Raw genomic sequence first — 25,323 nt, 5'->3', positions numbered from 1 at the left:
GAGTATGGAGGTTCCTTAAAAAACTAAAAATAGAATTACCATATGATCCAGCAATCCCACTGCTGGGCATATACCCAGAAAAAACCATAATTCAAAAAGACACATGCACCCCAATGTTCACTGCAGCGCTATTTACAATAGCCAGGTCATGGAAGCGACCTAAATGCCCATCGACAGATGAATGGATAAAGAAGTTGTAGTACATATATACAATGGAATATTACTCAGCCATAAAAAGGAACGAAACTGAGTCATTTGTTGAGGCGTGGATGGATCTAGAGACTGTCATATAGAGTGAAGTAAGTCAGAAGAGAAAAACAAATATCGTATATTAACGCATGTATGTGGAACCTAGAAAAATGGTACAGATGAACCGGTTTACAGGGCAGAAGTTGAGACACAGATGTAGAGAACAAACGTATGGACACCAAGGGGGAAAAGCCGTGGGGGGTGGGGATGGTGGTGCGATGAATTGGGAGATTGAGATTGACATGTATACACTGATGTGTATAAAACTGATGACTAATAAGAACCTGCTGTATAAAAAAATTAAATTAAATTAAAAAAAGAATGCTAGGGAAATAAAGTTATTGCTCGTATTATTACTATATCCACTATGTGCCTTCTAAGTGCTCATCTTGAGATAACGTTTTATGTCTTCTAGGCTTCTAGTGTGTTAAATTAAGTGGTATGCCTTTAGAAGTTATTCACTATTTGGGGACAGTAAGTAGTTTTTCAAACCAGGAATAAGAAAACATGTAGTTTTTATCCACTTAAATAACCATAAAAACTGCCCAGGAGAAACATCATGCTGCACTGGCAAGTCTCAAATAGCCACATCTTTTCTCCAATTGGTTTTAGATCCCCTGAAATATCTCCCTCTCCAATGAAATACTCGTTCAACATTGTTAGAACATATTATTGTCATTAAACATTTAGGGAGTGATTTAATTAATTGTGCAACTCCCATGCCAATACAGGTTTGTCTAGAAGCACTCATTAATGCTAGTATATGAAATGTGTCTTGGTTCCCTGAGAAATGGTGGGAGAACTCACACTTTGCTCCCTAGAAAAGAAGCAATGTCTCTGTTCATTCTTTGACTTTAAATAGTTCCATTGGGAAAACCCTGGGCTTGATTTCACTGATATGATGCACTGTGATGACTGGTAACATATTGTAACTGTGAGAGAGTCTGAAATACCATCAACACAATCTGCCTTGCCTCAGGATGACGACTCCTTCTCATGTAAGTAACCAAAATCTATAATGGAAATCCAAAAACCATTTGCCAGACAGTAAGGAGAGAAATTCCTTTAATCTGTACTGGGTATATGCTAGAACAAAATATCAAAATTTTAAATAAAAATGGGATCAGTATTACTGACATTTCCTTCTGCCTCAGGCTCCCATACGGCTTGGCAAGGCAGTTACTGATGCTGCCCTTACAGAATTTTGACATTTTGTTCATCATGAATTTTTGCCTTGATTTTGATTTTTTTTTAATATTGCATTGAAATATTAATTTTGATCATCGAGTCTTTTGGACCCTATAAATCATGCACCTGAAGGAAGTGCCTCACTTGATTTACCCTAGACCCAGCCCTGGTTAGAAGGGAATATCTCACTTTCATTGTACCTTTTTCTAACAGAACCTCTAGACACCTCAACCATCTTGCCCACACCCATAAGCAGCTCAATGATACAGAGTCCAGTGGAGAGAGATGGAGTTGGCCAACTTCCTAACTGTCAAGTAGAAGGCCACGTACGATCATCTTACCTCTCGGTGCCAAATTGGATTTGTGGTGTTACTGATGATAGTAGACCTCCTCTCCTGCCCATGGTGGGCACAAGTGGGGAAACTGCTCTTCTTCCCTGGCTGAATCGACATCTTAAGATAAGGGTCAGGATTGAAGAACATCCCTTTCTTTAGCCCAACTGCCCGAAGATCTTTAAAGAAAGAAAGAGAGGAGGAAGGAGGGAGGGAAAGAGAGAGAGAGAGGAGAGGGACAGAAGGAGAAAAGATTCACATATCTTGATTAGAACAAGCAGCTCAACGACAATTTGTCCTTAAATAATCACACAGGAAGCTCTAAACAGAAACTATTTGGTAAAACAACAAAGTTATTCACACTATGATTGCTTAGGTAAGTGAGGACAAGTGGGTTATGACTAGTTCCAGCAGAAAGTCTCCTAACAGGCTGCAAAATGAAGCCAAACTTTTACTACCACCTTATACACCTAAAATGACTTTTCCTGGAAAACGTTTTGATCCTAACACGTACATCTTCACCCCCTTTTTCTATGTGGCTTGGCAGCTAGCATTTCACACAATGTCTTGAGAGAAACCCTTAGTAAACAGTGTATTAAAAAAGAAAACCAATATGTTCCTTCATGAGAGAAAAGTGAATCTTCTATATATACATATGAGATGCACTGACTTAAGTTTAATTGGGGATGAAACCTAAGAGCACACAGTCAGTTGTGCCATATTTAAAACATCATACGTATTCTACAAATGAAATGAATGTTAGGGGAAATAAAAGGAGACCAGAAATATTTCTAAACTTTGAACGCTATCTGCTATATTAAATAATTGTTAGGTTATTTTTTCAATAGGCTGTTAAGTAAATTAAATATTTGATGAATGTCCCATAACTCTTCTTAGAGTCACCACTTGTTATTTCATACTATGCGAGCTGCTAAAAGTTCTGGCTAAAGTCTGGTTAGTGAAGAGACTAAAATTTTTAAAAATGGTCAAGCTGAGGGATACAAAAATGTCAGGAAATAAAGCTGGCTTCACTGGATCCTCAATGCCTTTCTGAGAATATCAGTTTGAATAAGGTTGCCCTGAGAGCTAAATGATCTTGAAAGCTTCCGGGAGAAGAGACAGCCTCTAGGTAACTTTATGCAGTTATGATCAGTGTAGGGAAGTCCTGACCACTGGTTCAGAAAAAAATTCTGTGGATGGCCTCTGAATCCTCAAAGACCTCTGGATTACCCAAATGAGCTGGGGAAGAGACCCTATAGAGTAACCCCACATTTTGGGAGGTCACCATGGTCATCCTACTCAAGCCCATTCCTGAAACACAAAGTCTTTCTTAGAAGGACAGAATTGGCCTGGGGTTGCCCATAGAACCATACTCCCTGGAGGAGGTTCACCAATGACCAACAAGAACTTGTGGCCTAGATAACATGTGATAAAAACAGACCAGGACTGTCTAGTGACTCATAACTGGCAGTAGCGGGAGACAGTCTAATATGTCAGAAAATATTTAAAAATTCAAGCAAGAGGACCTTATGTTAAGAACACGGCATCAAATATAGTAAGATCTTTGATCTAAAAGCCAGTGGCAGAAGGGAAAGATGAGCAAAGAACTAGACAAGCACTTCAGAGAAGCTGCTGTAATCTCATTAGCTTCACAGTCCCCATCCCTGGCACTTCCTAAACTATGGAGTCATTATTAATACAGCATTTGCATTTTACTGTCAATTTAATAATGCTACATGTTTTCACTTGGCTTTATTTAGCATTAAATAGCTTTGAGAGAAAATGCAATTTACATATTTATTTTCTTACCTTTCTTGATTGTGCTCGCCTCAGACTCAGACAAGAGAATGACATTCTTTAGATATTAAATCTATTTCTCAAGAAGGGATTTCTTTGCAGTTAACAAGGAGTAACATGTACAGAAATGGCTGCCATGACATCTGACAGAGCTAAATTATTCATGCAAAACATTCCTTTGAAGAAAAAGCATCCACCAGAAGATTAAGCCAGAGCGAAGAAAGATGTCACCATTAACCCTTTTCCACAAGGGACATCGTACCAATAAATACAATAAACTACCAACTATTTGTACTCTGATCATTCAGTTCACTTTATCCATCTCTTGCCTCTCTTTTATCTTTTATATATTTTATTGCTCATAAATATCCACATCACCTAATAGACTAAAGAAGGACTCAAAGTCACAAAGGTATGACAGGTTAAATATCCTTCTTACTTGGAGAAAAGGTTTAAGATAGTCATCAAAAAACAGTTTTTTGGGGCTTCCCTGGTGGCGCAGTGGTTGAGAGTCTGCCTGCCAATGCAGGGGACACGGGTAAGTGCCCCGGTCCGGGAAGATCCCACATGCCGCGGAGCAGCTGGGCCCGTGAGCCATGGCCGCTGAGCCTGCGCCTCCGGAGCCTGTGCTCCGCAACGGGAGAGGCCACACAGTGAGAGGCCCGCGTACCGCAAAAGAACAAACAAACAAAAAAGAACCAGTTTTTTGTTTTAGCTGTAGAGTTCAATTATTTGTGTCCCTACTTATCCATAGATGATCAAGAGCAGAACATTTGCAGACAGACATTCTACAGTGCTTAAATGCTCTCCATAAATATTATCATCCACTGTCAATATGCTACAACCAGATGAATTTTTTAGAACTGCCGTTATAAAATGGCTTTCATCTTCTATGAGTTTTAGCCGTTTCTATACATCATCTGCAAATAGCTGATGACACGGTAAGAAACAGAGCAGATTTTAGGTAGCAAGCCTCCAGGTGTACTGAGGTGGATGTTAGAAAAAGCTGTATATAGGAAAAAAAAGGATTTGGCTGTGCCCCAAAGCTTATTTCCTACTTTTTAGGAAAATATCCTGGGATTTTCAACTTCTACATGGTCATTCTCCCATGGTGGGTTAATTAACATCCCCTCTGGAGTCAAAATCAATATGTGTGTGTCATATTTAGAGTAATATTGATCATTTGAAAGCTTAGGGCAATGCTTCTAAACTCAGAAAACCGTGGTATGGTCAAACTAAGTTTTCTGAGCCATGGAGGTTGGCCAATTGTTCCATACCTATAAACGAAGAAATCTATAAACAATTTCTCTTCCTGCAAACACCCCAGAACTGTGAAGGTCTAAAGCACAGGTAGCCAACTGAAGTGCTTTCAAAAGAGAGACAGATAAGGCAGGTGGGGAGTAGTATCACAGGCAGTGGTAGTAAGTGCTTTTCTAAAAATCTGGATATTTTTAAAACCCTGAGGGTTCCAACCAAAATATATTTATTGGCCAAATTTGAACCAGTTTACAGCCTCTGAGATTTGTCAGACAACCAAAGCAAAATGGTTTTCATAGTAAGTGACCTGTATGGCGGGGGGAGGGGAGGAGAAGGAACATGCTAGAACAGACACAGATAGGCCGTGGGCCAGCAATGAACTAACGTGCACACTTCCATTATACGTGATATTCATGCATCATGGACTTGTGTTTTCAAGATCAGCCTTCTAACCCTTACTCTTGAAAATTTCTATTTTCATTCATAACATTTTTTTGCAGCCAAGAAAAAGTGAATCTAATTTAAATTTTAGAAGCACTACAATAATGGAAAAATGAAAACAAAACATCTTACAGTGATAGACATCTGTTAGATTTGATTTTACATGTATTGTAGTACGGTCGTCTGTTTTAAAAGTCCATTTCAAATACTGATTTTCTTAGATTATTCTTGACTTTATGACTGCTGATTAATTTTTTTAAATCGGTGGCTTCAAAACTTTTTTTGACAGTGATCTATGTGTGAAATACATTTATCTTGAAACCCATTATACACATACATAGGTGTGTATATTTTTGTGTGTGAAATTTTCAGTTTGTATAAACTGGTGTTCTATGAAAAACATTTCCCTTTGGTGGTTAAACTCTGGCTCTTTTCTATTCTTTTTTTAATTGCTAGTTTCAACTAAATTAATCTTATAAATCACCAATGAGTTCCAACTCACAACCTGAAAAGCAGTGCTTCAGTTGTACGATAAATATACAAAAAAATCAGAATATTTTACTAACCAGAAAATAAACAACAAAAAAATTGTCCTATCTACTTTTCAATTCTTTATATGTACTCCTTCACAGAAACAGGATTATCCCTTGGCTTTTTTTCGCTAGTCTCCAAATTTTTCCTTTCTCTAGATGAGGCCAGCACAAATTGTTTTCAGTTATCTAAGCTCTACAGTGGGTTTAGCACATGTTACATTACAGTTTTCTTTAAGTAAGTATACATAGTTATGGTCTTTTCATCACAAGACAACTTGCTAGAAGCTTTCTGAGTTTATATTAATAATCTAATTTTTCATGGTAAGAGATATACTTGAATTTCCAGAAGTATTACCAAAGAAAAAAAACAAACAAACTTGCTCACATATCATATATGAGAGTGCAGAAAGAAGTGACTATTCGTGCCTTTGAAATTACACACTTTCCAACTGGACGTCATGTTTAAAGACATCCTTACCAGACAACGTAAAGCTAACGAGTTTTCGAGAGTGCTGACTTCCTGAAGCACCTCCTTCCATGCCTTCTGCCCCCATCTGCAGAGAAAAAACACATATGTGAAGTTCCACAGGAATATGGTACCTCTCAACTTTTTTAGGGAAGCACACATATTTGCAAATATGATTTTTGTATCAATGTATTGTATATGCCTTTTCATATGCTACAAATCTTGGAAGTGAGACATAAATGCAGAGTCTCAGAGACTAGAGGAAGGGTCATACCTAAATTTAATCTTTACCCCAAATGTAACCAATATGAGCTTCCAAGTTCCCTGGGGTATGAATCAACTTACTTTATGTCCTTTTATTTCTTTGGTAAGAAGATTGGGGCTTCCCTGGTGGCACAGTGGTTAAGAATCCTCCTGCCAATGCAGGGTACATGGGTTTGAGCCCCGGTCCGGGAAGATCCCACATGATGCGAAGCAACTAAGCCCATGCACCACAACTTAAGCCTGCGAGCCACGACTACTTAAGCCCGCGTGCCTAGAGCCCATGCTCTGCAACAAGAGAATCCACCATAATGAGAAGCCCGCGCACCGCAACGAAGAGCCCCGGCTCGCCGCAACTAGAGACTGCCCGCGCACAGCAATGAAGACCCAACGCGGCCAAAAATAAAATAAATAAATATTTTTTAAAAAGAATATAGTTGACATGTAATAAGCATATTTATATTGCTATTATGGTATTAAAACATTCCCTTAAGTTAAAAATCAAACATTAAATTCCTTCAGATTTATTAGGAAAACCTAGAATAAACTAAACAGGTGATTTACATCAGACTCATCCATATAAATGTAGAATTATCCTCCTTGCTAAGTATTTCTGAGTGACCATGTGGATATCCCACCACCCTTGCAGACTCCTATTTCATTGTGCTACTGGTACATGGCACATGCTATTATAATTAGCAATAACAAGAATCTGCAATCCTACTGTACTGATTATTGTATTGTAAAGCTTTTTCTAAAAGCTTCTGAGTAAATTATATCTTACTTGAAACGAGTCATTTACAGACCATAGCAGATTAAGTCTCTCAACTTATGTACAATTAGTGCACAATTTATGGTACACTAGGAAAAAAGGGTTTCGTGGTCCTCTAAAAAAGAAGTCCAGAACATTGTAAGAGGCAGATTTGAAGGCAGAATGTATTTTGAATAGTCAAGAAATAGAAACCACATTTTAATTCCAAAGTTTAGATTACACCCTTCCATCTTATCTTTGTGGCACTCCCCACCTCCCTTAAAAATCATACACCAAGAGATAAAACTTTCACTAATCCAAGCCAAGTTGAGGAACTTCAAAATAAATTCCATTCAAATTCTGAAATATAAATGTCCATTTCCAGGCTTCCCTGGTGGCGCAGTGGTTAAGAATCCGCCTGCCAATGCAGGGGACACGGGTTGGGTTCGAGCCCTGGTCCAGGAAGATCCCACATGCCACGGATCAACTAAGCTCATGCACCACAACTGCTGAGCCTGCAATCCAGAGGCCGTCAGCCACAACTACTGAGCCTGTGTGCCACTACTTCTGAAGCCTGTGCACCTAGAGCCCGTCCTCCACAACAAGAGAAGCCACCGCAATGAGAAGCCCACGCACCACAACAAAGAGAGGCCTCTGCTCGCCGCAACTAGAGAGAGCCCGTGCGCAGCAACAAAGACCCAATGCAGCCAAAATTAAATAAATAAAATATACATTAAAAAAATTTTCCATTTTCTTCTCTACTTCTTGTACCTTAGTCAAAACTATTTTGTGTGACACGTAACTGCTTCCTGATTGTTTCACATATCATTTGCAATATGCCTAGGGTACCATCCAGGCATCTCTACTTCGTTCCATCCAGATGCACATTGTCCTGCAAGAAGTAACTGAGAAACTCTACAGGAAAGGGAAGAGCAGCCATCCTAATCGTATGGTCTCCTTTCTCACATATCCTTTTGCAATGAATCAAGAATAAAAAAAAGTTATGTCTTCTCTGTCATGCATACTTTGACGTCATTGCCATTCATCAGTGTACACAGTGATATGTGCCACTTGGAACAGGAAATCCTTCGCTTCAGGGACAGATAAAGGCGACCATCACTCACTACCATGTATTGTTTCAACACGGGTTGACAGTATTCCTTCTGAGTTTTCCTGGCTTAAATCTATGAAGGGAGTTTATTTAAAAACCTCTCTCTAAACACTGAGTACAGATATGTTTATTATCACTGATGTTCCTATTTCTGGTGATCAGGTTGGTCTTTCCTGGCTTTATTGTCATGAATGATAAAGCTGAATTCTCTGAATATTAGTTCACATGAGCATTTTATTACCACGTTGTTGTAAAGGACACTGTTTATCTGTGAATTCTGTGAGAATTGTTTCATATTAGCCTTTTGCCAGACAGTGAATTACATTTTTAAAAGGAGAATTCGAGGGCATTTTCTTTAGTTTCTATAATTTCTTACAACATTTTAAGTAGGCTTTGAATGATGACAGACTATGAATCTTTGCAAAGTCTCCCTGTTCTCACTTGGCATGAAGAGACATCATGTTTTCCGAGGGGGCACATCTCCCCGGGCAGTGTGGTCCATTTGAGGGGAGGCCACGGTTTGTGAGATGCCTGGCACAGGAAGGGCAGCTGTTGCTGAGTGTCTGTCCCAGATGCAGTCTGTACTCCCTCTCTATTTGCCACTTTATAGTCCAGGGGTGTGTGTATATGGTGAAAGCAGGATGAGGCAGACACAGCGATACTATCTGGCCAGTTGGGTGCTGTCTCTGCTCTATTTAACCTAGGGATGATGAGTCAGAGGGGTACAGAACAATATAATAAAACAGATGTACTTGGTGAGAGCCAACCAACCCAGTGTCATCAAGCATTAAAATGTGGTTGCTACTGCCCAACTATTCTTTGCATCATGGAATGATCCTAACTAAATGAGCTTTGTGAATATCGATGTTGTCAGTCAGTACAATATCTACACACAGGTCATATTCCTAGGTGAACATCATGCTGTCATAGAAACACAGTGATCAGCCCACAGTGAAATGCCCATTGGCACAGCCTCTCAATAGCAGATATAGACCCAACTGTCTCAAGCTTGGTCAGAAATCTATTGACCACCAATTCCATTAGTCAGCCTTTGAACCAAAATATTCTATTATGATTGCCAGTGCTGTATCTATGAAGCTTTTAAGGTGCTCTAAAACCTGTCTGAAGAAAATTAATTATCTCCAACTATCCACAGGCTTTGACAGAATAATCTCAATGCAAAATCAAATGGAAAAAGATCAATGCTCACCAGGCTGTAAGCTCCCGGCCATCAGTGATATCTGATCATGGAAACTGCTCAAATCCAAGAAAATCTGACTCCAGAAAGTCATGTTTGGAAGCTATTATCTAATTTCACACATAGTTAATTTTTCAAACATTTTATTATCAACAGCCCCACTTTTCTAGTTTTACAATTTTTCTTTTTAGAATATTAATTAGTGTGTTCTAGTGCTTACTGTGACACGGCAGACTTTGTAATCAACAACTGTTATTCTCCTTGTGAACCTTCAAAGTCTTATATAGTAAATGTGGGTTTTTAAAAAATATTCTATACTTTGTTCACTATAATAGGAACTCAAATATAATTCAAATGTGAACAGAGTACTTAGATATTGAAAATTTTGCACATACCGTTCGTTCCCTTTACCTAAAATGCTCTTCCCTCCCCCTCTTCACCTAAGTAACTTCTACTCATCCTTCAGATTGTCCTGAAAACATGCCTTCTTCAGGGAAGCTTTCCAAGACCTTCCTGATCAGGATGAATCCTGCTAGTATATGCTCTCATAGCCCCATTTCACTGCCCCTCATAGTAATTATCACTCAAATAAATACAATTCAGTTTAATTGAGTCTCTCTCCCCCACCAGACCAGTGAGGGCAAGGGCTGTGTTTTTGCTTATCATTTCATTCCTAGTGGTGGGTATAATGTCTGGCACTTACTAGGCGCCCAATGAATATTTGTTTGAATGAATAAATGAAAGGAAAAGACTGCTTGATATCGTATTGGTGGGCCAGACAATTTCAAAATGCCATCTGCAGCGATTACATTCTGAATTTCAGGGAGTCAACCTGTTCACTTGCTTATTTCCAAAAATGCATGCATCTATAAATGTGTACACACACACACACAATATTATGAAGATTCTATATTACGAGAGTCAATAATTTTCTTCTATACTTTCACGACCTGTTATTAATGACTTATAAACACTGCCATGATTTATATATCTTGGACTCCAAGAACCATCTGGAGTTCAACCACCCATGTACAATGGAGTGCACCCTGTGAAGCTGTTAGATTCTAAAGTTAGTTGATGAAGTGAAAAATCATGAAATTGTGAAAAGTAATTCTTAAGAAAGTACCATGTTGGAAATGGACATACGTTCCTTCAAAAGTCCAGCACAATCAGTTTCCTCCGGAGCTAAGTTAGATATCTCTTTCTTTAATTGAGGACCTGGTGAAAAGGTTGGCTTCTGTTGAGTGGCCACGTGATACCAAACATATGTGTGGTACCTTTAAGCACTATAGTTCAATTCAGCATCAGGAGGGATCCCACACTCTCTCCTGCAGGAACGGCGCACTCGTAATCCCCATCTCACACTCTCTTTGGGGTAAAAGTCTGTTAAACTGACTGGCAGGGAGAATCACCCACTACTTAAATTTTTTTTTTCTCTCTGAGTTCATGTAAATTAAATTCACAGAAGATGCAAAACGCCACCATTTCCTACCAACTGGCCACCCTGACAAAGTTTAAAAAAAGACCTTCCATGATGGACGGGCACTCACCAATTTCCTTCAGGAATAGGTTCCCTGGAGAGTTGACTATATACAGAATTATTATAAATCAAGCCATATTTTCCCACTGGTTTACATTATGGATTTAGTGAAGCCATCCTGTAAGTTATTTCCTTTCCCAAAACGGCACCCACACTGCTATGTGTTTCCTTTGCATTGTTTCCCATAACCCTGCCAGAGCTGCACAGGCAAAAATAGAAACCAAGGCCTCTGGGACTGAGGCTCAAGGAAGCAGCCTGAGGGGCACTCACCATCACAGCGGGGTTCTTCACCGTGATGCAGGGGGTCGTGGCTCGCAGGGCTCCACTAATGCCGTGGTAGTATTTGAAACAGATTTTTATCTCCGCTGTAAATTGATTGGAGAAAAACAGTCATTTAAACACTGAAACAAGTCCCTTAGGCATCACCTGAGGAAATCCACCTATCCACCTCTCCACCTCTCCGAAAATCCCACTCAGGACTCTTTGAGCGATCCCTTCTTTTCCAGTCAGAGGCAACAGATTATACCAATTCCTGTTTGATTTTATAGGCTTCTCTGAAAATGTCTAAGAACACCCCAAATAAATTAGAAAAACAGTGCACAAAAACAACACGCCAAAATATTAGTGTAGAGATAAGAATAAGACTAGCTACCATTCAGTGAGGAGCTGCTGATGGACCACAGGGCTGCGTCTCTGCCCCCATTGTTACTGACCCCTCATATTTAACTCGGGAGGCAGAAATTCTTGTCTCCATAGAACAGCTGAAGCACTGAGGTTTGCCGAAGGTCAAACAAGTAAGAAACGACAGAGTCAGGACTCAAACCCCATCCAATGGGGCTTTGCCCCATTCCAAAGCCTTCACTCCTACCCTCTACAATATAGACAGAATGCAGCTGTCAATGGAAATAAAAAAAGAGCAGACAGAGTATAAAAGATTGCTGTAGGAGATTCTGTGGTGAGAGGGTCTGGGGACCTGACTTAAATGTAGCCACTAGTAGGGATCATATTCTGGAACCACCAGTAAATATATATCTACATCTCCACAGGTATGGACGGGTGTATGTATATATATTGGATATAACTATAAGTGCGTGTGTATGTATATATATTTATATACTATATAATTTGAACTTGATAAAAAGCAATACAAATGTCAATTATTGTCTTTGGACAGTAACTACAATTACCATGAAGCCAACAAGTGTCAAAGATAAAACCCAGAGTCACTGAAATTTCTCTGTATACAGAGCATCTGAGTCACTGAAGCTTCCCTGTGAGATGTCTTTTCCCCAAGGTGTCATTTAATATAGGCAATGACGCTGATGGGCAGGCTGCAGAGGAGAGTCCTAGCCGATAGGAGTGGAGTTACCCTCTCAACTGAGTCACCTGGATTATTAAAGTGGGACCACTCGATGTGATTCCCCAAGGAAATTAATCTTGCACTGACTTTCCTGACAGCACCAAGTGGTCTCCTACAGAGTATTTGGTTTGCTTATTTTAAGGAAAAGATACAATGATTAAAGAAAAATCCTACTTTAGGAATTTATATAGGAATATTACACATAAAAATATAATATTTCTCATCAATGAAAAAATACTAAATCTCATTAAAAAAGGTCTATCATGGGTAAAATATCGAGTCTTTCCATTACGTACATTAATCACGAAGCAGTGATTCACAACGAAGGTGGCATCATGAAGTGAAAGATTTTTGCCATGCCCAGCACTATGCTAGACAGTGCAAGGGAATCAGAGACAGGTTTCTGGTCTAGCAGGTGTTAAGATGACAAAGTCCAGAAGAGAAGCACTGAAGAGGCAGAGTGCCAGGTGGAAATGTGGAGATCGTGGAAAATATTCCACGTGAGGGCACAGTGGAGTCAGAAAGGTCTCATGGAACAAACAGAACTCAGACCTTCAGCTGAGAAAAATGGGGTTGGAGAGAGTTAGGAGTGAGTGGTGGCAAAAACAGGGAAGCAGGAATGAGCATGCTGGCTTGAGGACCAGCAAGACGACCTTGGCAGCAATGCTAGCTTTACTATGAATTCCCTGGAACCCTACATAAGCGACTTGAGTGAGCACTAACACAGGTTTTTGGTGATTATGGAAATGTAATAACTATAGATCTGAGTAAACCACTGTCCCACTTGCTTTCCTTCAAGACCAATAGCATGCATTCTGCAAGAATGAAGCTAAGTAACACGTACAAGGCCTGTCAAAGCAGAACAAGCTCGGTGACAGGCGGGAGGACTGAATTCTGCAGGCATGAGCTCATTAGTATCACGTTCTACATGCCGGGAACCAGCAGTGTGTGAATCTGCCTGCAGCAGTGCCTCACAGACCCAGCCAATGGTCAGTCAGTGAGCAGCTTATTTTTCAATAAAGAGAAGTGCATTTTTACAAGACATCTTCCCTCTCAAGTTAGGATGCCACCTCCTCTTTTCTAATGTTTTAATAGTCAGCGAGGTAAAAGACTAGGAAACAAACAGACCCCAATAAGCGTCTGCTTATTTTTATCTGTAGATGTTGCTACAGACCAGCTTTGCTAGCTGACCCGTTCTCACTGTTACTTTACTTCTTGCTAAAACAAAAATCTCCAACCCCTGTGATAAATGAGAATCCCTGAAACTATAAGATAAACTCATTCTCATTGTGCACAGCAGATTTTGTGGACATGATCACCAAAAACCGCAGAGCTGACAGCTTCACAATGCTTTTAAGATTCAGTGTAAAGCCAAGGGGACTTACACAAATCACCAGTTACAAAACCAAATGCATAGGCAGGTCCTGGTTGTCAGAGCGAAAAACCCAGTACCAGACAGAACTAGTTGCTTGCACCTCGACTGTTCAGGAGGACACCAGTGGAGACTTCTGCCCCTAAAATAGAGGAATGTTTCATGCTGAGTGGGAGGTTTCATCTTCACATATCATTTAGTGTTTTAGAAGGTCACTCAAGATTTTAAAAAATGGTGTAACTGAGCAACATCCCCTCTGAGGAAGAGAGAGAAGAGAGAGCAGAATTTTGATTAATGTCCCTGAACATTTTAGTTATGAGAAGAGGTAACTGGGAAGACTACTCAAAAGGGTGGAAAAGAGAAGTTGGTATTCATGCTTCTATTTTAGCTACAAACTGTAAGAGAAGACCAGAAAGCTACTGCTGAGAAACAGATACAAGAACAGGTGAAAGCAAACGTGGGCGTGATGATGGAGCATCAGATAAGGGAGGAGCCACTGGCCACAGGGCCAGCCCTGCTCACAGGCAGGAAAGATGAAGGATATGGACTAAGGAGCATTCTACCTGACAACGGTTTCTCCACAGCCTGATGTGGCAGCTAATCAGGCCTCAAATTATGGAGGGGGAATACATATAACTATTCCTTTGGATTATAAAAAAAGAAGAGCATTTTCTCCAAAGCAACTGCTTATAAAAACATGTTGCCTTACTGGGAATATACCCAGACAAAACTATAATTCAAAAAGATACATGCACCCCTATGTTCATAGCAGCACTGTTCACCAATAGCCAAAACATGGAAACAACCTAAATGTCCATGGACAGGTGAATGGATAAAGAAGATGTGGTACATATATACAATGGAATACTACTCAGCCATAAAAAAGAACGAAATAATGCCATTTGCAGCAACATGGATGCAACTAGAGCTTATCATACTAAGTCAGAAAGAGAAAGACAAATACCATATGATATCACTTACATGTGGAATCTAAAATATGGCACAAATGAACCTATCTACAAAACAGAAAGAGACTCATAGAGAACAGACTTGTGGTTGCCAAGAGGGAGGGAGGAAGGGAGAGGGACAGACTGGGAGTTTGGGGTTGGTAGATGCAAACTATTACATTTAGAATGGAAAAACAACAAGGTCCTACTGTATAGCACAGGGAACTCTATTCAGTATCCTGGGATATGGGCTTCCCTGGTGGCGCAGTGGTTGAGAATCTGCCTGCCGATGCAGGGGACACGGGTTCGTGCCCCGGTCCGGGAAGATACCACGTGCCGTGGAGCGGCTGGGCCAGTGAGCCATGGCCACTGAGCCTGCGCGTCCGGAGCCTGTGCTCCGCGACGGGAGAGGCCACAACAGTGAGAGGCCCGCGTACCGCAAAAAAAGACAAAACCAAAACCAAAAACAATATCCTGGGATAAACCATAATGGAAAAGAATATAAAAAAAGAATGTCTATATGTGTATAACTGAGTCACTTTGCTGTAGAGCTGAGATTGTTACAACATTGTAAATCAATTATACTTCAATAAAAAAAATGTTGCCTTAGAGGCAGTGAACCAGGAGAAGGGTGAGGCCTCCCACATTAACCTTGAAGGACCTACAGTCTGGGTCAGCTCCTGGAAGGAAGAAAGCATTGCCGAGTGGCATCTTCTCTCTCTCAGGTCCCTTCTGAATAGCTGAAGCCAGTCATGAATCACAGAAATATATTTTGGCCCCTTTCAATAATCTTCTGGACACTTTCGTTTATAGAGTTACTAGAAGATTTAGCTGCCTCTATTTAAATGCTGAAGACACAGAAACGCTTTTATTTTTTAAATTTTAACTTACCAGCTTCCATTAAATACAAATGAAGAGGTCACCCAGAGCAAGAGCTTGCCAGCTCCACGTCTACCACAGATGGGAGGGTGACGGCTGTCCAAAGAGGGCACTTTGTACTTGTTGGGGGTGACTGGGAAGGTAGGAAGAACTTAAACCTGTTCCCAAGTAAAGGGGTTTCTGTAATTGTGTCACTCTGACATTGCATTTTAAAGCAATCATTCTACCATCTGCCTAAAGGAAGAAAAGATTTCCGTGTTTGTACATGAATAAAATACTTCTAGAACGATCACGTGAAACTGGTAAAACTGATTGCCTTCAGGGAGGGGAAACTGGTGACTGGGGCATGAAGTTGGGGAGACAATTTACTTTCATTTTCGTGTCTTTTTAACATTATACTCTTTTCATCTATTATCTGTTCAAAATTTATCTTTAAAAAGCAATCTCAACTCAGCTACATTAACTCTAGGCAATGGTATAAGATTCCAAGCCTTCTCGGAAAAAGGTTATACAGGCCACTCCCTGCAAGAAATGGTTTTGTTTCAAAGACTGGTATCTTTGAAACACCATCCATCACCTTAAATAGCTACAAGATTCACTTAGGTAGTAGTTAATAGCTTGCTCCTATTTAGAAAATCTGGATTTTCCTCAAGTTTTAGAAGTTGACTATTTTGAACCATAAAGATGGATGGAATGGAAATGTCCTTCTTCCTTTAATCATTTCTGTTTCATTAAAATAGAATAATCTAAAAAAAAAATCAAGCTAATAGGAATTTATTCAAAAACATGATTTTAACCACTGCCTTTGTGCTTTTATTATATTCTTAATATTATGATTCCTATTGATAAGCTCTTTTATTCAGAGGCCACAAGTTGGGAAAGAGTAAACACATCCTAATTCTCATGCTTTTGAGGAAATTTACCCACATTTCCAGGGACGTGCTCACCTGTTTATACGGTACCGCAGGTTGTCTTCTCTTTAACAAGGGCCAATGCAACCTGAAAGGGCCAGGCCCTACCCTGCTAAAGCTCAGAAAAACAATCTTGAAAATCAAAGACAGACAATATCAGTATAATGTGGAAGAAACTAATAGGGTTAGAGAAGTAATTGGACCTTGTTTTTCTATTTACTTAGTCATGGCAGCTGGACCAATGTTGGAAAGTAAAGATAAGCAGAAATAGGCAATAAAACGTAAAGTATGCTGGCAGAGAATGAAAAGCACTAAACCTCCATCTAAGGGGCAAAAAGGCCCTTCAGATGTTGGTGGGAAGGGCCTTATGAATGGAGGTTAGAGCAGGCGCTCTGACAGTACAAATAAGAGGCTGAGGCCACCCCTTTCCCCCCACCCAATAAAAAGTCACCCACAAAAGTTCTGTTTGGGCAAGGCACCGCATCTTAGAAAGCACGCTAACCTGAGTGCCAATCAGAGATGAGGCTCTCACTTACACAAGCCACATGCACCTCTGCTATGCAGTTTCCTAATCCTGCACACTTCCTAGGGCTGAGACAGGTAAGATATGTGAAAGCACTATATAATTCATACAAATGGCAATGTCCTGTTATTACCATTAATGATCGCAAAGCAGTTCAGTAAACAGCAATGAAGCTATTTCTAAGCTTATTCACTGATCCAGGAATCAGTGAGTTCTCGAACACTGCCTGGCACAAAGTTGATACTTAACTAAATAGTTCACGATGGTTGGGGACATAGATGGATAGATGAGTAGAAGAAATGAAGGAAGGACAAAAAGCAGCTCTGAATGAATGAATGACCATAGTCTGTGAAAGACTATGAAGAATAAAATAGATATCCTAGCATGCCAAGGCAATTCCTGAAACCTCTTACATTTCAAAACTCAAGAATACACATTGCTCAGGGGACCCATTCATTTTCTGCAAGCATAAGCTCATTTGAGGAACTGTGACAGTCCTATGACAAGTAAGTGCAGATGAAGCTGATCCTCCTCTCCAATGTCTAGGAAGGTCACTTACTCAGAAATAAACCTGTCTTTGTCCTTCAAATTCATTCCAGTAGGTCCCGTAATAATATAAGTGTGGGCCTCCTGCCTCCTCTGGAGTTTATTCAGATAAACCAAAGCCATTTTACTTTCAGAAACAGGTTAAATAGTGCTCAAATCCAGGTTTGCCCATGAACTCAGATTAATTTTCTGAGAATTTACTTTGCTTGGACTTCTGATTAGCTAAAGATAAATTTTCTCTCCGAAGATGAAAGCAAAAATTTTTAAATGTCATAAGCTTTCAAGGTCAGAGGCTGAAAACAGAAGTTTTTAACCCATACCCCCAATCCCGATTTTTTTGTTTCACACCATCATCTCCAGAGATTCAAGCAAAACTTCATTATGCTGGGAAGTCCCCTTAGTGCTGCTCTTGCCAGACATGGGGTAAAAAAAAATTGATGTCGAGTAGTGAGGAAGATGGCGGAAGAGTAAGACGCGGAGATCACCTTCCTCCCCAAAGATACACCAGAAATACATCTACACGTGGAACAACTCCTACAGAACACCTACTGAACGCTGGCAGAAGACCTCAGACCTCCCAAAAGGCAAGAAACTCCCCACGTACCTGGGTAGGGCAAAAGAAAAAATAAACAGAGACAAAAGGATAGGGACGGGACCTGCACCAGTGGGAGGGATTTGTGAAGGAGGAAAGCTTTCCACACACTAGGAAGCCCCTTCGAGGGCGGAGACTGCGGGTGGCGGAGGGCGAAAGCTTCGGAGTCGCGAAGGAGAGCGCAGCAACAGGGGTGCGGTGGGCAAAGCGGACAGATTCCCGCACAGAGGATCGGTGCCGACCGGAACTCACCAGCAGAGAAGCTTGTCTGCTCACCCGCCGGGGCGGGCGGGGCTGGGAGCTGAGGCTCGGGCTTCGGAGCGCAGAGAGAGGACAGGGGCTGGCGGCGTGAAAACAGCCTGAAGGGGGCTAGTGCACCACGGCTAGCCGGGAGGGAGTCCGGAGAAAAGTCTGGAGCTGCCGAAGAGGCAGGAGACTTTTTCTTCCCTCTTTGTTTCCTGGTGCGCGAGGAGAGGGGATTCAAAGCGCTGCTTAAAGCAGCTCCAGAGACTGGCGTGAGCCGCGGCTATCAGTGCGGACCCCAGAGACGGGCATAAGACGCTAAGGCGGTTGCTGCCACCACCATGAAGCCTGTGTGCGAACACCCCCCTTCCGGGGAGCCTGTGCAGCCCGCCACTGCCAGGGGCCCGGGATCCACGGACAACTCACCCGGGAGAACGCATCGCGCACCTCACGCTGGTGCAACGTCATGCCGGCCTCTGCCGCCGCAGGCTCGCCCCGCCCTCCGTGCCCCTCCCTCCACCCGGCCTGAGTGAGCCAGAGCCCCCGAATCAGTGGCTTCTTTAACCCCGTCCTGTCTGAGCGAAGAACAGACGCCCTCCGGCGACCTACACGCAGAGGCGGGGCCAAATCCAAAGATAGGCCCCGGGCGCTGTGAGAACAAAGAAGAGAAAGGGATATCTCTCCCAGCAGCCTCATGAGCAGCGGATTAAATCTCCACAATTAACTTGATGTACCCTGCATCTGTGGAATACATGAATAGACAACCAATCATCCCAAATTGAGGAGGTGGACTTTGAGAGCAAGATTTATGATTTTTTTCCCCTTTTCCTCTTTTTGTGAGTGTGTATGTGTATGCTTCTGGGTGAGATTTTGTCTGTACAGCTTTGCTTCCACCATTTGTCCTAGGGTTCTATCCGTCCGTTTTTGTTTTCTTTTTTTGCTTTTGTTTTTCTTTCTAAAAATTTTTTTTCTTAATAATTATTTTTTATTTTAATAACTTAATTTTATTTTATCTTGCTTTATTTTATTTTATCTTCTTTCTTTCTTTCCTTCCTTCCTTCCTCCCTTTCTTTCTTTCTTTCTACTTTTTCTCGCTTTTATTCTGAGCCGTGTGGATGAAAGGCTTTTGGTACTGCAGCCAGGAGTCAGTGCTGTGCCTCTGAGGTGGGAGAGCCAACTTCAGGACACTGGTCCACAAGAGACCTCCCAGCTCCACATAATATCAAACAGCGAAAATCTCCCAGAGATCTCCATCTCAACACCAGTACCCAGCTTCACTCAACGACCAGCAAGCTACAGAGCTGGACACCCTGGGCCAAACAACTAGCAAGACAGGAACACAACCCCACCCATTAGCAGAGAGGCTGCCTAAAGTCATAATAAGGCCACACACACCCCAAAACACACAACCAGACGTGGACCTGCCCACCAGACAGACAAGATCCAGCCTCATCCACCAGAACACAGGCACTAGTCACCTCCACCAGGAAGCCTACACAACCCACTGAACAAACTTTAGCCAATGGGGACAGACACCAAAAACAACGGGAACTACGAACCTGCAGCCTGCAAAAAGGAGACCCCAAACACAGTAAGTTAAGCAAAATGAGAAGACAGAAAAACACACAGCAGATGAAGGAGCAAGATAAAAACCCACCAGACCTAACAAATGAAGAGGAAATAGGCAGTCTACCTGAAAAAGAATTCAGAATAATGATAGTAAAGATGATCCAAAATCTTGGAAATAGAATAGAGAAAATGCAAGAAACATTTAACAAGGACCTAGAAGAACTAAAGATGAAACAAGCAACAATGAATAACACAATAAATGAAATTAAAAATACTCTAGATGGGATCAATAGCAGAATAACTGAGGCAGAAGAACGGATAAGTGACCTGGAAGGTAAAATAGTGGAAATAACTACTGCAGAGCAGAATAAAGAAAAACGAATGAAAAGAACTGAGGACAGTCTCAGAGACCTCTGGGACAACATTAAACGCACCAACATTCGAATTATAGGGGTTCCAGAAGAAGAAGAGAAAAAGAAAGGGACTGAGAAAATATTTGAAGAGATTATAGTTGAAAACTTCCCTAATATGGGAAAGGAAATAGTTAATCAAGTCCAGGAAGCACAGAGAGTCCCATACGGATAAATCAAAGGAGAAATACGCCAAGACATATATTAATCAAACTGTCAAAAATTAAATACAGAGAAAACATATTAAAAGCAGCAAGGGAAAAACAACAAATAACACACAACGGAATCCCCATAAGGTTAACAGCTGATCTTTCAGCAGAAACTCTGCAAAACAGAAGGGACTGGCAGGACATATTTAAAGTGATGAAGGAGAAAAACCTACAACCAAGATTACTCTACCCAGGAAGGATCTCATTCAGATTTGATGGAGAAATTAAAACCTTTACAGACAAGCAAAAGCTGAGAGAGTTCAGCACCACCAAACCAGCTTTACAACAAATGCTAAAGGAACTTCTCTAGGTAAGAAACACAAGAGAAGGAAAAGACCTACAATAACGAACCCAAAACAATTAAGAAAATGGGAATAGGAACATACATATAGATAATTACCTTAAATGTAAATGGACTAAATGCTCCCACCAAAAGACACAGATTGGATGAATGGATACAAAAACAAGACCCATATATATGCTGTCTACAAGAGACCCACTTCAGACCTAGAGACACATACAGACTGAAAGTAAGGGCATGGAAAAAGATATTCCATGCAAATGGAAAACAAAAGAAAGCTGGAGTAGCAATTCTCATATCAGACAAAATAGACTTTAAAATAAAGACTATTAGAAGAGACAAAGAAGGACACTACATAATGATCAAGGGATTTATCCAAGAAGATATAACAATTGTAAATATTTATGCAACCAACATAGGAGCACCTCAATACATAAGGCAAATGCTAAAAGCCATAAAAGGGGAAATCAACAGTAACACATTCATAACAGGGGACTTTAACACCCCACTTTCACCCATGGACAGATCATCCAAAATGAAAATAAATAAGGAAACACAAGCTTTAATGATACATTAAACAAGATGGACTTAATTGATATTTATAGGACATTCCATCGAAAAACAACAGAATACACATTTTTCTCAAGTGCTCATGGAACATTCTCCAGGATACATCATATTTTGGGTCACAATTCAAGCCTCAGTAAATTTAAGAAAACTGAAATTGGATCAAGTATCTTTTCCGACCACAACACTATGAGACTAGATTTCAATTACAGGAAAAGATCTGTAAAAAATACAAACACATGGAGGCTAAACAATACACTACTTAATAACGAAGTGATCACTGAAGAAATCAAAGAGGAAATAAAAAATACCTAGAAACAAATGACAATGGAGACACGACGACCCAAAACCTATGGGATGCAGCAAAAGCAGTTCTAAGAGGGAATTTTATAGCAATACAATCCTACCTTAAGAAACAGGATGCATCTCGAGTAAACAACCTAACCTTGCACCTAAAGCAATTAGAGAAAGAAGAACAAAAAAACCCCGAAGTTAGCAGAAGGAAAGAAATCATAAAAATCAGATCAGAAATAAATGAAAAAGAAATGAAGGAAACGATAGCAAAGATCAATAAAACTAAAAGCTGGTTCTTTCAGAAGATAAACAAAATTGATAAACCATTAGCCAGACTTACCAAGAAAAAAAGGGAGAAGTTTCAAATCTATAGAATTAGAAATGAAAAAGGAGAAGTAACAACTGACACTGCAGAAATACAAAAGATCATGAGAGATTACTACAAGCAACTCTATGCCAATAAAATGGACAACCTGGAAGAAATGGACAAAATCTTAGAAATGCATAACCTGCCAAGACTGAATCAGGAAGAAACAGAAAATATGAACAGACCAATCACAAGCACTGACATTGAAACTGTGATTAAAAATCTTCCAACAAACAAAAGCCCAGGACCAGATGGCTTCACAGGTGAATTCTATCAAACTTTTAGAGAAGAGCTAACACCTATCCTTCTCAAACTCTTCCAAAATATAGCAGAGAGAGGAACACTCCCAAACTCATTCTACGAGGCCACCATCACCCTGATACCAAAACCAGACAAGGATGTCACAAAGACAGAAAACTACAGGCCAATATCACTGATGAACATAGATGCAAAAATCCTCAACAAAATACTAGCAAACAGAATCCAACAGCACATTAAAAGAATCATACACCATGATCAAATGGGGTTTATTCCAGGAATGCAAGGATTCTTCAATATATGCAAATCAATCAACGTGATACACCATATTAACAAATTGAAGGAGAAAAACCATATGATCATCTCAATAGATGCAAAGAAAGCTTTTGACAAAATTCAACACCCATTTATGATAAAAACCCTGCAGAAAGTAGGCATAGAAGGAACTTTCCTCAACATAATAAAGGCCATATATGACAAACCCACAGCCAACATCGTCCTCAATGGTGAAAAACTGAAAGCACTTCCACTAAGATCAGGAACAAGGCAAGGTTGCCCACTCTCACCACTCTTAGTCAACATAGTTTTGGAAGTTTTAGCCACAGCAATCAGAGAAGAAAAGGAAATAAAAGGAATCCAAATCGGAAAAGAAGAAGTAAAGCTGTCACTGTTTGCAGATGACATGATACTATACATAGAGAATCCTAAAGATGCTACCACAAAACTACTAGAGCTAATCAATGAATTTGGTAAAGTAGCAGGATACAAAATTAATGCACAGAAATCTCTGGCATTCCTATACACTAATGATGAAAAATCTGAAAGTGAAATCAAGAAAACACTCCCATTTACCATTGCAACAAAAAGAATAAAGTATCTAGGAATAAATCTACCTAAGGAGACAAAAGACCTGTATGCAGAAAATTGTAAGACACTGATGAAAGAAATTAAAGATGATACAAATAAATGGAGAGATATACCATGTTCGTGGATTGGAAGAATCAACATTGTAAAAATGACTGTACTACCCAAAGCGATCTACATATTCAATGCAATCCCTATCAAATTACCACTGGCATTTTTCACAGAACTAGAACAAAAATTTTCACAATTTGTATGGAAACACAAAAGACCCCAAATAGCCAAAGCAGTCTTGAGAACGAAAAATGGAGCTGGAGGAATCAGGCTCCCTGACTTCAGACTATACTACAAAGCTACAGTAATCAAGACAGTATGGTACTGGCACAAAAACAGAAAGATAGATCAATGGAACAGAACAGAAAGCCCAGAGATAAACGCACACACACATACGGTCACCTTATCTTTGATAAAGGAGGCAGGAATATACAGTGGAGAAAGGACAGCCTCTTCAATAAGTGGTGCTGGAAAACTGGACAGGTACATGTAAAAGTATGAGATTAGATCACTCCCTAACGCCATACAGAAAAATAAGCTCAAAATGGATTAAAGACCTAAATGTAAGGCCAGAAACTATCAAACTCTTAGAGGAAAACATAGGCAGAACACTCTATGACATAAATGACAGCAAGATTCTTTTTGACCCTCCTCCTAGAGAAATGGAAATAAAAACAAAAATAAACAAATGGGACCTAATGAAACTTCAAAGCTTTTGCACAGCAAAGGAAACCATAAACAAGACGAAAAAACAACCCTCAGAATGGGAGAAAATATTTGCAAATGAAGCAACTGACAAAGGTTTAATCTCCAAAATTTACAAGCAGCTCATGCAGCTCAATAACAAAGAAACAAACAACCCAATCCAAAAATGGGCAGAAGGCCTAAATAGACATTTCTCCAAAGAAGATATACAGATTGCCAACAAACACATGAAAGAATGCTCAACATCATTAATCATTAGAGAAATGCAAATCAAAACTACAATGAGGTATCACCTCACACCACTCAGAATGGCCATCATCAAAAAATCTAGAAAGAATAAATGCTGGGGAGGGTGTGGAGAAAAGGGAACCCTCTTGCACTGTTGGTGGGAATGTAAAATGGTACAGCCACTATGGAGAACAGTATGGAGGTTCCTTAAAAAACTACAAATAGAACTACCATATGACCCAGCAATCCCACTACTGGGCATATACCCTGAGAAAACCATAATTCAAAAAGAGTCATGTACCAAAATGTTCATTGCAGCTCTATTTTCAGTAGCCAGGAGATGGAAACAACCTAAGTGTCCATCATTGGATGAATGGATAAAGAAGATGTGGCACATATATACAATGGAATATTACTCAGCCATAAAAAGAAACGAAACTGAGCTACTTGTAATGAGGTGGATGGACCTAGAGCCTGTCATACGGAGTGAAGTAAGTCAGAAAGAGAAAGACAAATACCGTATGGTAACACATATATATGGAATTTAAGAAAAAAAAGTGTCATGAAGAACCTTGGGGTAAGACAGGAATAAAGACACAGACCTACTAGAGAATGGACTTGAGGATATGGGGAGGGGAAAGGGTAAGCTGTGACAAAGCGAGAGAGAGGCATGGACATATATACACTACCAAACGTAAGGTAGATAGCTAGTGGGAAGCAGCTGCATAGCACAGGGAGATCAGATCGGTGCTTTGTGACCGCCTGCAGGGGTGGGATAGGGAGGGTGGGAGGGAGGGAGACGCAAGAGGGAAGAGATATGGGAACATATGTATATGTATAACTGATTCACTTTGTTATAAAGCAGAAACCAACACACCATTGTAAAGCAATTATACTCCAATAAAGATGTAAAAAAAAAAAAAGATGTCTGTGAGATCTAAGAGACACAGACTACACTTTTAAGCACTGATATAAACACCACCTGAGGTTTTTACACTGAATG

General features: G+C 40.3%; 1 protein-coding gene across 10 annotated transcripts in view; it reads right to left on the bottom strand.

Annotated features, from left to right (window-relative positions):
• Positions 1 to 25,323, bottom strand: part of HECW2 (HECT, C2 and WW domain containing E3 ubiquitin protein ligase 2) — a 456,160-nt gene that overhangs the window by 168,553 nt on the left and 262,284 nt on the right. For 9 of the 10 annotated variants that reach the window (XM_022567294.2, XM_089915956.1, XM_089915960.1 and 6 more), the window contains 3 exons: positions 11,395 to 11,489; positions 6,276 to 6,351; positions 1,779 to 1,948 (listed from right to left, as the gene is read on the bottom strand). In XM_022567294.2, the coding sequence (XP_022423002.2) occupies positions 1,779 to 1,948; positions 6,276 to 6,351; positions 11,395 to 11,489 (341 nt within the window). Of the gene's footprint in view, positions 1 to 1,778; positions 1,949 to 6,275; positions 6,352 to 11,394; positions 11,490 to 13,869; positions 19,945 to 25,323 lie in introns of those variants that run through there. The other variant, XM_089915964.1, reaches the window with a different exon arrangement.

This window comes from Delphinapterus leucas, chromosome 8, assembly GCF_059928025.1.
Source record: "Delphinapterus leucas isolate spDelLeu-1000000601 "Yukka" chromosome 8, BTC_Dleu_Yukka2, whole genome shotgun sequence".
Taxonomy (NCBI): domain Eukaryota; kingdom Metazoa; phylum Chordata; class Mammalia; order Artiodactyla; family Monodontidae; genus Delphinapterus; species Delphinapterus leucas.
Note: the sequence above shows the minus strand (reverse complement) of the source record. Positions and strands in the feature narration are given on the sequence as shown.